Genomic DNA, 13129 nt, shown 5'->3' with positions numbered 1-13129 from the left:
GAAGCAATAGTTATCCTGTAATGTTCAGAGTTAATGGAAAACAATCCTTAAGCAGACACAGTTCATATAAAGTAAAAAGATTCATATCAAGTATAAAGATTCCGCGTGGTGTACTCACCACGGTTACTCGTGTACATATAGTGCGATTCACAACAGCATATACTGCTATTGCATATTTTATACCTTAGCTGGTTGATATAGTTTTGGAAAGGATTTGTGACAGCAAACTTATTTTATGAGATACACGTAACAGGTATAAACCCTGAGGAAGTCATAGGGCAAGACGCCCGATTGACGAAACACGTGTTGGCAGTGGAACAATAAAGAATGGTCTTGTGACATCACTGAATTTTTGTGAAATAATGTTGGAAGCACTCTATCTGAACTGCATATGCTTAAGGTTTGTTTGCTGTTGTATTATAATATGTCAGGGTGTATTGAGGGTATGGGGTGGACTCCTTCCCTTTCATCATCGCATTATGGATTTCTTTTGACAACTAAATTTGTGTTGGACATATAAGTGAGCGCCAGTAGCTCCTATTCACCCACTTCTTAGTAGTGTTCAGAGTCATAACCAAAATGTAACAACTGAAGGACTTGCTGCTGGCCTTATCCTAAGAGGCTCATTATGCACGCCCTGGCTTTTTGTACAAAACTAATTCTCCAGCTTGAGCTCTTCATTGATTTCCACAACCACTGAGAATGTCCATATGTGGGATCTTAAAGGTTTTAAAGAGGAAGATCACTTTTAATTGATATTTTTGACTGACTTACTAAAACCATAATTTCACTATGCTTTATAAATTGTAATGTCGTAGTTTGGACTCTTGCTCTAGGCAAGACTGCTGGTTAAAGGATGACAGTTCTTTTGTTTGTAGGCGACTATGTCTCTCCTACAACAAGTCGCAACTGTTGTGCCAACCTTACCGGCTCACTAGCAGCACCTCACCAGAAACACACCAATAAAAGGTGATTTGTGGCAGCCTTTAAGCATGGACTCGAAAGTAAGACATCTCAGGGAGTGTCGTGGTTAAACAGAGATTACCCCTTTCTCACAGATGTATCATGTCTCATACAAACACAGGCAATGACAAAGATGCAGTAAAGTTTCAATCGTTTTTATTCAACATAACTGCAATTTGCGATAAGTTGCATGGGCTGCAATGATTAGGATAATGAATAATGCAAGCAACAGAATTGTGAAGACAAGAGTCCTTATTACAAAGACCCCAACCATCTTGCAATGCATGAAGAAGACATACGGAATGTAATATGCCCTAATGCCCTAGTGCGTAAGACCTAACCTCCTACCTAAAGGAGAGCTGGGTTTGTCCATGAAAGGAGCCCCCAACCCTTGTTACCTTGGAATGAGGTCTCTATCTCAGACTCCGTAGGGACACGAAGACTGGGTCAGCGTCAAGACGACTTGCAGCAACAATATCAGTGATGGTGGCGATGCCCTCTGGTCGGAATCCCTCTGATTATCTGGCTAAAGTGCGATATATTTATACAGATCTTCAAGGACCCCTGACATAGGTGTGTTCCCAAACAATAGATAACAGACATGCTTGGGACAGCAATTATCCCTTGAAAGTATAGAAAGGGAAAATCCCTAAGTATGAAGGCCTACTGTTTGTTTGTCTTTGGTGCTAGTTCTTAGCGCGTTGACACTGATAATGTAACCCATAACAAGTGGCCTAACTCTAAACAAGGCAGCCATCTTAGAAGAAATAAATAATTAAATGTGCTAAGACAGAGCAAGCTAAGTAGGTTAAAAGTCACTAGGTGAGGGGCCCGAGTCTGCAAGCCAAAGGCTAAGCTAACTCCTGTTATCCCATTAAAACGAAGTAGGATTCACTACAGTAAGTTGAGTAGACCAAACATAAAGAGGATTTTTCGAAAATGTGCATCTTTGACAATCCTCTCAATATTGTTATCTAAGATCCAACATGGAAGAAACTGGGCACATAGCAGAGTGTCAAGGAAATAAAAATGTTGCGGTCATTTTGAGGAGTATGAACTGCTGAATATGTTGGGATAATGGGACCGTTGAAATGTAGTTCATTTTTCCATTCTGTCAAACAGTATTCCTAAACACTCACCTCTGCCCTTTTTCATAATAGGAGAGTTTGTTTCTTTATCTTTTTCTGGTTCTTGCACAAGCCATCAGCTTATTGCTTCAAAGCCTTAAATGGCGAACCCCACGCTATCAAGAACTTTAGCTTTGATCTGCTCCTCTGCCACAACTGGTGCTGACCTTAAACTTCCAAAAGAGATCAGTGCAAATTATTCTGAGAAGAAAAGATTTGTTTTCTAATTATGGCCTGCACAGAAACCAACTTCACAAGGAAATGTGCATCTCTTCATAGGCATTTCACATGAGGGTATACCCCATGGTCTTACACTCAGAAGATGGAATATCCATGCCCAGAAGCACCATGTCATCTTCGTACATATGGGATGGGAAACATACCATTTTCTACAGCAGGTTTGCCCTCTAATGTATTGCCTGTAGTCATTAGTACTACTTTACTCAAAATGTTGACCACAGGTTGCTATGGCTCAGTTGCAAGCTGGCACAGGTAATCCACAAAAGTCCACAAAGAGATGCTAGTGAATTGGCAGCCACTGTCAACCTCCAGGGCCTTTTGGGCTAATACGATTTTAATTTCTGCAAGCAGTTAGAATAGCAGCATTACCCATCAGCAGAATGATAATTTGCCACCATTTTCGAACAGCTCCTGATAAAATCTCATAGAGATGACAAATTACAGAGATGAGTGAGAAGGTGAAGGGATCCAGTGAATACAATCAGCTAAATACTGAAAAGCCAAAAAGAAAAACACATATAACTGTCCTCATTTGGGCCCCAGCACAACACAACCCTCTGTATCACTTCCAGACCCACTTCTGGCCTCACCACTGCAACATCAATGGTAGGAAGACCAGCAGCAACAGGAAACCACACTCGCTATAAGATAAGCCACCCCTGTGGAGCAGTGAAATGGGTGCTGATGCCAGGGCTGTGTGGTGACTCCCTCTTGCCTCCATGCATAGAAGAAGGTGATAGTCCTCAGAACCCTTCTAAATTAGTCTGCTTAAAAACATCTTAGATTTTTGTTTCTCTTGGCTTATTTGAAATCATTAACAGGAAACATAGCAACTTCACGCCTATTAAAATAGGACATACTTCCAGAGCAGGACCGGCATTGCTTGAAGTGGGTAAGTGCATAAAATCTAGATGGTGTGGAATAGGTACCCACCAATGTCAATTAGGTAATTAGACAGGGAAAGCAGAAGTCATGTAATAGGCTTCAAAATATGCAGCACATTAGCCATGAATGGTGCAAGCATGTCAGAGGATAAGACAAATCTTTGATTTATGTAAGATTCCCTACAGAACGTAAGGTAGGATTTTCAAGAAAATAAATGAAGAGCTGGTTGTTTTCATCTAAGTAAGGTAAGAATGGTAGCAGCAGATGTTTTGAATGTCCGCTTCTGGTTACTTCCGTTGCATCTCTATGCACAGTTATTCATGGCTTTTTCTCATGAGGGCTCAGCTTTATACAATTACCTTCCTAGGAATTATGTTGTTTGGCCTGCATGCTGATAACATGTAGTGGATCGGGATTAAAGCAGATACTTTGAAGGCAGTTAGACTATAGAAAAAATACCAGCACATTCAACCACCCTTCCAGTACATCAGTCCCAGCAGCCAGTCCTCAAGGCATGACTCAGTTTTTGATTTGTTACTGTTCCCCATGCCAGTAATAGCTGCAGTGCACACAAACCAAAAGGGTGACAAAACAAAAAGTAAAAAATATTTTAATTTTGTGAGACACAGCAGCACATTGAGTTTAAAAACTCCACCTCCTAACGTCCTTCCACGGATCCTTGTGGGTGAACTGGCAAACAATTGTGGCTGCACCTAGATTATACAAAGGCAATGACTCTGATCCTAGTTTTTCCTGGTGTGAAGAAATATTCAGAAACAAGAGTGCAGACATGTTTGGCATCTGAAAACAGCAAAAACGATATAGCCATGTGGGTAGCAAGATGGGCGTTCCTTCTATCCACTGTGGTGCAGGGATCCTGTGTTGTGGCCACCATGATAGTAAAAGAAAGACAGATTCCTAGGTGAGAAGCTGTTGTGCACTGTGACCTGCATGAGTTGCAGCATGGGGTGAGCATATGCTGAGAAATAACACTTAAAGCGATTGAGAGGAAACAAAGATGGCATTTGACCCTGCTGCCTACCATTACTGAAAGTAAGGTTGAGGTTGAGGAGCATGGTCAGCTCAGTGAGAAGGACTGGGACCTGCATCCACTGCTATTCCCACCTTGCCGCTGCGGTGATTCCATCAGGAGACAATAGAGAGTGAAGAGCTAGACATGGCAGTGTGAACACAAATGGCAGCATCAGAATCTGGACTCTCATATCATGATGGTCTGTGAGGGAGAAGTCTGACTTGGCAGAGCCTGTGTGCAAGGGGTAGACCACCATCCAAGGGATGGACTTGAGACTCATGACCTAAGAGAACAGCATCATATCGAGGGCTGTCCTATGTACAAGACTGCTAAGAGTTTAAAAATGGGAGGAGTTATCTCTAGGGGGAGCTCAGAGAGTATAATTCTGGGCAGCAAGTTACACTGCACCCTATACCGGAGATTTATGGACCCTTGATAGAACACTGCTATTAGTTTCTTCAAAAAATTAACCTGGTGTGATGCCAGATGGGGATGTAAAGACAAAAACAACCAGGGTGTTCATGTTAAAGAAGAGGATGTAATCAGTTGGAGGAACAGTACCATGCTGAATGAGCTGAGTGTTTGAACCACTGCATGCCTTTTGCCTCTCCCTAATGGAAATTGAAGTTACTTATAGAGAACCCAAAGACAGCAAAAAAGAGATAGAAAAGAGTAGATGGAGGAGTAAGAGATTCAGAAGTACAATGGTAGCATTAAAGGACTGCTCAAGGAGGAAACCATATTGATAATAAGAAAAAGAGTACATTGAAAGAGTTAAAACTTGGTAGTCTCTCAGTGTTTACAGTGCAGACTGGATTGGCTCCTGTATGGACCTCTTGGAAGAGAGTGTGTGGCGATCTACCACATTCTCATACATTTATAACCAGAAAGGATTTCTGCATCAGTATCTGGAGAAGTTGTTCAGCCTCAAGAAGAGACAATACTTCACTATCTTCATTATTCATGATAGGCTTGTATTTTTCCATTTACAGTTCCCTTAACTGTGATCACAGCTTCTAGGAAATACCTTTCTCAGTATTTTACTTCCAAATTGCCACAATGAAGGTTTTCTTGGAAGCCACCGATCACTAGACTGTCTACCCCATTGAATTGTCCTGCTTAAACTATTGGGTCTTCATTTACTGCTATTAATAACTTACAACTTTGTCGCCTCGTAAAGAAGGTTGCTGTCTTGTTAGCTGTTGTTTTAGTCTGTTAAATTGGTAAAATCCATAAGCATTTATTAGGAACAAAATTGTATTGAGCACACTTCCTCATTTGCCCAGAAGTGATGTGGCACATCTGTGTAAATCAATAGATTTCTCATGCAGTCGTCTATAATTACTTCTTCTCAATAGGAAAGTGCGTCCTTTCCCTGCATGTAAAAAAGCGCTTGTGGCTACAATCTAGATGTCACTAAAGACATGAGGAAGTCTAAGCAATAGTTAGTTTTCTGCTAGATACACTTTGCAACATCTAAATGGTTGTTGTATAACAACATGGTACAGAAATTTCAATTGGCCCCTTCACTTGAGGCTCGGTCGGTCAATCAATCAAACATTTATAGAGAGCGGCAAACCACTCCTGAGAGTCTTGAGGCTCTGGAGCTGTATGCTGCTGTGTAGCGGCATGACTGTTCGAACATCCAGGTCTTTAGTTTTCTTCTGAATCGCTGGAGTGACTGTGCAGGCCTGAGGTGCAGGAGGAGGTTGGTCCAAGCCTTGGCTGCAAGGTACAAGAAGGAGCATCTTCTGCTATTGGCTCGAACGGATCCTTAGGGTGTCTGTGAGGGAGAGGGAAGCTGATTGGAGGTGTCTGGTCCGTTGGTGGAAGGTCTGGCATTTGTTGGTGTATGCTGGTCCTTCGTTGTGCAGGGCCTTGCAGGCGTGGGTCAGCATCTTGAACTGGCATCTCTTCTGAATCAGGAGCCAGTGTAGTTTCTTGAGATAGGGTGTTATGTGGGTCCTTCTGGGGAGGTCGAGTAGGATTCTTACCACTGAGTTCTGTATTGTTTGGAGTCTATACAGGAGGCGTGCTCTGATTCCTACATAAAGCATGTTTCTGTAGTCCAGTCTGCTGGTGATGAGGGCCTGCATGTCGGTCTTTCTGGTGTTTGCTTGAAGCCACCTGAAGATCTTGTGGAGCATGCAACGGGTGTGGAAGCAGGTGGATGAGACTGCGTCTACTTGTTTCTTCGTGGATAGCTTGCTATCCAGGATGATGCTAAGGTTGCAGGTGTGGTGTGTTGGGCCGGAGGGTGTGCCAAGCTCTGCGGGCCACCATGTGAAAGTCCATGGTGAGATGTTGTTCCCAAAGATAAGAACTTCAATTTTTTCTGTTGAGTTTGTCAGTTGTCCTTCTTCTAATAAATGAAGGACAACCACAACCTATTTTAGGGTTGTCTCTGTAAGAAAGTGACTCATTCATTGGGGTGAATGGTCTTCCACCACAAGTAATAAAGTCACTAACCACTTAGGTCCAGCAAAAAGATTCAATAATGTAAACCTGAGCTCAAATCTGGGTAGCTGTGGCACAGGGCAGACAGGCTTAACTTACAGAAAATGTGGAAAACAGTTAAAAAGTCAAAGATCTTGCACAATAAAAATCCAACTCCAGTTTATAAAAAGAGAAACATTTAATACGCAAAATGCCACCAACCAGAGGTATGATATTTTTAAAGATTCAAGTGGAAAAGGGCCAATTAAAATACACCAAGTGGTTTGGTTCCAGTGAAAGTCTGAAAATCAAAAGATTTCTAAGTCCCACTTGAGAGAGGGATTGTGTCACTTACTAGAATAACATTGTTGACATTTCTTTTAACTCTCAACGTAGAATAGGACTTTGTCACTTTTTTAGAAGAAAAATCCATCCAGAACAGGTTGCAGTTGAAATCGTAGTTGTTTCTGTCGTAAAACCTAAGGCCGGGTACCTAAAAGAGGCTAGTTCCGTTAGTGCTTTGGGGATTTCTCGCTGAAAGTCCCAACACAGATTGGAATTTAGTTGTGTTTTTTGGAGGTGCATGGATCTTTGAGCAGGACGAAACTGAGATCCAATCATACTGTGTGGTAATGTTGGTCGGATACATTTTCCAGTAGTTCTCTCTGGAGGATGTGAGGAAAAGCTTTCAAACGTTTCCAAACATTCTTCTGGTGCTCAAACTCCTCTAAGGACCCATTACCTCATAGGAGACCCTTAGAGACTCTCTGCATGTCAGGTAGAGGCCAACAGTCTAGGTCTGGCTCCAGGTCCAGTTGGTACTGGTAAGCTGGGTGCTTCAAGAAAAAGACCTCTAGCAACTTGTTGTGTACCTGTAGCTACACAGGAGGCCTGCCAACTAACTAAACCTTGCAATCCACATTTGTGTCCTGTGAATAAGTGAGAGCAGGTCCAGCCCCTCAGGTTAACTCACAGGTCTCAAACAGCAGGTGCAGTCCTTCTTCTGTTCTTCCAGAGGTCAAGGGAGAATTCTGAGGATTGGGCAGCTTTGGTGCTATGACTGGCAAAGTCTAGTGGGTTATGATGACTCCTGGCTTGTCTCTAACCAATGGGGCAAAAGTTTCTATGGGCAGCCTGGCACACTTTTGCTGCAGTTAGTCAGCCCTACTGTAAACAATGCTTCACTGTACCTTATTCCCCACTTGCGCAGTGCCTGTGTGCCCACTCAGAGTTGTGACCAGGGTAATGGGCAGTCCCCTCTTCTGTAGTCACTCAAAATGTATTCTCGGGGTTGCTTCTGGGGGTTGCTTTCTTCCCACTAGGTTTAGTGCAGCCTGACTATGGGGACAAAGTCTAGGCTTTTCCGGGTGTCACCTGACATTTGCATGCTACAAGTTAGGCCTCTTTTAAGTTAATTAAGTTCAGGTGGCACTCCAGTTGCTTTTCCTGCCAGGGAAATAAAACATTAATCAATAGTTAAACATGCCAATCAGTGATATTAGGAGTAAGAATACATACACTTGGTAGTGGACAGCCATGCTCAGTATTCAGAGTCTAAATCCCAGCTGTAATCTTTAGAGTACCAAAATTAAATTCCATTCCCAGGACAGTGATACAAAGCAGTCTGGAATAAGTCTCCAGAGTAGATAGCTTGTGAGGTAAAACATCTTTGTTTTTTTGTTTGTTTTTTTTACACTTTTTTCATTATACTTGCTTGTTATGTCCTTAGTGGTTTGTGTAAGTCTAGCCTCATGTTTCTTTCCTTTAGAGACCTGTAATGATGTAAAGTGTAGAATCTCTAAAAGTTGTGGGAGTTCCAATTTAGTTACCTGGATGACTTGCAGTATGAATGTGGCTGTAGCTGTAGCTGTGGGCCACAATACAGGGTTCTTCACACTTTCCCTTTTCCCACCTCTAAGTATTGGGATTAAAGTTACTGTGCGCTATATGTTATCATTGATCGAAATCTCATGGTGGTGAATAAAATGTTTGTCACTTGTAACATTATGGTTACATGATGAGTATCTTATCAACATCATAAACATCTTGTCTCCTTTATTAGTGAAGTGAACATGGACCTTAACTACAAGACTTACTCTCTAACAAAGCTGTCAAAATGAACTGCATTTTACAAAGGGCTAAACAAATTTCTCCTGGTTTCTAATTCAATGATTTAAAAAAAGAGCTTTAGCAATATTTTTTCTCTTTGCAGCATGTAGCAGAATGTTGCAGATAGTCGATGTTCATAAAGTTAAGGAAAAAAGCCCTGATGGAGAACCAGGATTACAAGTACAAATGCAGTTGTGGTGCTGTCTGGGGGGAAAGAACACTGTACTAATGAAGTGCTAGTGAGTGTTCGCACGTTGGTGGTGTAAGTACTGGAATTTGATACAAATGTGAACTTGTAGCGACCACATTTGGGTCGATTACTCATACTTTGTTCAATGATAGAGCTGCTGGTTAGGCACTACTCCATGCAAGAGGAAGCATTAGAAATTCCATGAAATCAGAAAAGCTTCTAAAGGAATAGTGGACTGTGCTCTATTAGTTATTCTTTCAGTGATGAGGGTAAATCAGTTTTCTGTGTTGCTTTCTAACAATCCCCCACCCCCACTTGGGCTGTAATAAGTATTTTATTGTCTTTTATTGTTTTTCTAGGTGCCTGTATTGAAAATACTCTCCTCAGCAAACAAGGGGTGATCAACTGCTCCAGACTGCCGTCCGCCACAGTCCTTCAAGGCGAGGTGGTCAGCAGTCTCACTCTGATGACATCACAGACCTGTGCGCTCCTTCAACGCACCCCTATGCACCTGGTGTGCCTGCTACAGCAGTATGTCAAGCAGCAGAGTGACCCAGCCGTGCAGGCTGAAGACCAGAGCCAGACCTTGGCTTCTTGACTCGGCCACAGGACGAGCAGTTCTGCACTCCCGGACCCCGTGACACCTTTTGGAGTGTTTCTGGCATCCTAGCCTGCTGAACATTCATGTTGGTTTGGTACAAACAGAAGCCAAGCTGGATAGGTGGGCAGTTTTATACAGAGCAGAGGCTTAAAGAAGCACTTCATATTCTCAGCATCCCCTGCCCTCAGCTTCTTATGTGATGAATGGTGCAACATCAGCAGTTGTTAGCCGAGTTGTCTGGGCCTGCAGTCAGCACTGTAATTACGTCATAGTTCCACCATATCTACATCCCAGACTCCTGTAATAGGAAATCTACAAATGTGATTATGTTCATATTATTTATTACAGAAATCCATACATTGTTCACAGCACTCTCCTGCAGTGGTGATGCAGCCATCCCTGGATTTCTGACTCAAGTAAAGACCTCTCCTTAAATCATTAAACGTGAATGGATATTTTCTTTGTCAGCATTTTTTTTTCTTTTATCTGGAGCTAAGAGGGGATTAATTATTGTAGTTTTGACGCTCCCTTAGAAGCCTGAAGATCCTCTCCATGGAAACGCCTGTGTATCAGATCTATATACACCTTCTGAGAATTATTAAGAGAGAAACAGACCCCATGGAGTTTCTTCTGCACAGTTGTGTAAATATAATATACTTTATAAATCTCACTACTGAATACTTTGCATAAATCACTGATGCTGTATCAACCTATATCAAAGCATCACACCATATATCGAATGTAACCAGTGGAATAAGTGAACCGTGTATATTTAAGTGAATGAATAAATGGTATGGTGGACCTCGAAAGCTGATAAAACGCAAAGCACATTACACATTTTTTTAAAGAATTAAGTCACAAATTTGATGCGGAAAATTACTTCATTTCACACAATATAATTCATTGCTTCTTTAATCCCTGTGTGCTAGGAGCCTTATGTTTTATTACAGTGTAGCTAATGTCATGTTCCATGAACTGAAAAATGTATTTTTCATATGAAATTTTGTTGCATGAAGGGAGAGTGGCTGCTGGTTCTTTACTAGCGCCTGGACAGTGGATTCAGATTTTCGGTTGCAGAAGTGTTCAGCACTCCACTCAACAATCTTATCATAAAATATCAGCTGTCCAGTATAGAAGTTTTAAATTACTACTGATTTGTGCTGCATCTTACTAGTGACAATCTTTGCAGAAGAAGAGTGGAGGTTGGCATCCACTCCCATAGACACGTGCATCACTAGTTAATAAATTCGATTACCCCTTCAGAAGAAACCTGCTAGATATTTAGCTTTCCAGGTATCTTGAAGCTTCAAAGAGAACTTTGTTACAGTGCCTGTAGAGTGTTGGATATGATGGTTCGATGTTTTCTTCCTTAAAAGACTATGCCTTTGCTGACAGTATTAAACTGCAAATCAATACATCTTCAAACTCCACGTTTATTAGTTTCTTATTTATACAGCCAAAGTTGTACCTTTTCAGGTCTGACCGGAACCAGTTTCATAATATTGCAACTTAAAACAGAAACATTTCTTCTATCATCTGAGTAGGCCTTATTGGCAAGAATGTATAAAAATGATGATCCGTGAATAATTACTTGAGGTGATACCTTTTTTCCGTTCTGTAAAAATCATTTTTAAAGGAATTGTGACATACAAAGAAAATCAAATATTGGTTGGAGAATTCATAATCTCAAGTCAAAATTTTAAATCTGCAGCCTCACACAAAAATATTTGGAAAAACTCTTGTACGGGCGCCACAGAGGGTAAAGTTAAACAATTTAGTAAAATTTGAAATCGTAAGAGAAGAAAGGTTAGCTTTTCAGACATTTTTTGCAGCTTTTTTAATTCAAGCAGCTTTTTTATTTTGTCCGTGTACACTGCTCCCCCTTCTTTTTGGCTTTCCTAAAACATGGAGTGACTGAACAGAGTGATTGGGTTCAAGTTCACAGTCATGCCCGTCATAGAACCATGAAAATAAAATGTAATTGTTTTTTTGCACTTTCATAGCTTTCAGTTCGACTGACTGTCTGGTACACAGAGTAGGAAAGAGGCCTAGAAGCGGGTGTTATACTATTGACCATTGGACAGCAAAGAAGTTCTCAGGGCAGAGAGGAAGCATTTGAAAGGAGACAAGCATATTGGAATGGTTCACAACTAAACTGAGCAAAAACTATCTGTTCTAAATTCCCTATCCGGATTCACAGAATCAGAGGGCCAGATGTACGACCATTTTTTTTGCGACTCGCAATATACCATTTTTTTGCGAATCGCCTATTTTGTGAGTTGCAAAACAAAATGTACAACCGTGTGAGACAGTGTCTTATTAATATTCATGAGGCTAGTCTGAATTTGTGACCCATTTGAGAATGGCCACACTCACAGGAATGGTGGCCTGCTGGGGTCAGCAGACCACCATGTCTGTGACTGCTTTATGAATAAAGCATTTTTTTTTAAATGCAGCCCGTTTTCCTTGAAGGAAAACGGGATGCATTTCAAAGTTAAAAATGAAACTGTTCAGTTTCATGTTTTCAGAGTAGACAGTGGTCTGTGGGACCACTGCCTGCTCTGAAAAAATGTTGGGGCCCCCTTTCACAAAGGGGAAGGGGTCTGTTTGCGAATGGGTTGCCACCAATTTGAAATTGGTGGTAACTGCGATTGTTTTGCAGCCACATTCATGATCACAAAACAATCATACATGGGTCTACAACTCACAGTTACGAAGGTACGCCCTTGGAAATCCCCCTCCTAATTGCGAGTTGCAGTCCCTATTTTGCGAGTCTGTAACTGGATACCGACTCACAAAATAGGGTTAGTACATCCTAAAAGGCCATTTGGTGGTCGCAAAATGCAATTTTTGCACTTTGCGACTGCAAAATAGCGTTGCACATCTGGCCCAGAATGTTGTAAGATGAACCTATTTTAGATTCCAGTGCTGTGCAAATCCTACCCAACGTGTTGGCTATTTTGGTAGCTTTTAGCCTTTGTGTTAAGCAAGTCAATAGTCATGGTTTAACTGTGCCTAAATTTAAAACTAAAACCACATGCTGTGAAGGAATGTGACACCAGTTCTCAAGCAACTAGATTTTTAATTACCCTAACCTTCATATCCAATGAGTGACTGTTAAGCAGGTAGGTTTACAAGCACGGCACTCTGGTTACTGTTAAGAGGTGACTTTAAAAGCACATCAAATCTGGCTACTGTCACTAAATGACTGCAATTCCCATTATATCTAACCACTTAACACCTATTAATTCTTAGTAGTCTGATCATCATTTTAGAGTAAACAAAAGTTTACTCACCTTTGTTTTACATTGTTCCAAATGTACACCTTGAATTAAGGAATCCTTTTACATCTGTGCCAGGCGTAACAAGCGTGGATGGCATTAGCATTTCAGGGGACATAGCATTAAATGCCTCTCCAACTGTCCAGCTATATTCCTTGAAGCTAAAAAATACAAATTCCTTTAAACAAGTTGCTTGAAAAAGTACTTTAAAAAGTAAGGAATCCTTGCTCTTGTGTGCCGTCAGTAACATCTAAAAACATTGAT

General features: G+C 41.3%; 1 protein-coding gene across 1 annotated transcript in view; it reads left to right on the top strand.

Annotated features, from left to right (window-relative positions):
* The window catches only part of MRPL10 (mitochondrial ribosomal protein L10), a 36224-nt gene extending 25215 nt beyond the window's left edge, over window positions 1-11009 (top strand). The window contains exon 5 of the mRNA XM_069237508.1: window positions 9343-11009. Coding sequence (XP_069093609.1) covers window positions 9343-9581 — 239 coding nt within the window. The 3' untranslated portion in view covers window positions 9582-11009. The remainder of the gene's footprint in view (window positions 1-9342) is intronic.
* The last annotated feature ends 2120 nt before the right edge of the window (window positions 11010-13129 follow it).

The sequence above is a fragment of the Pleurodeles waltl genome, chromosome 6 (genome assembly GCF_031143425.1).
Source record: "Pleurodeles waltl isolate 20211129_DDA chromosome 6, aPleWal1.hap1.20221129, whole genome shotgun sequence".
Lineage (NCBI taxonomy): Eukaryota > Metazoa > Chordata > Amphibia > Caudata > Salamandridae > Pleurodeles > Pleurodeles waltl.
This window is presented reverse-complemented; position numbering and strand designations above follow the sequence as displayed.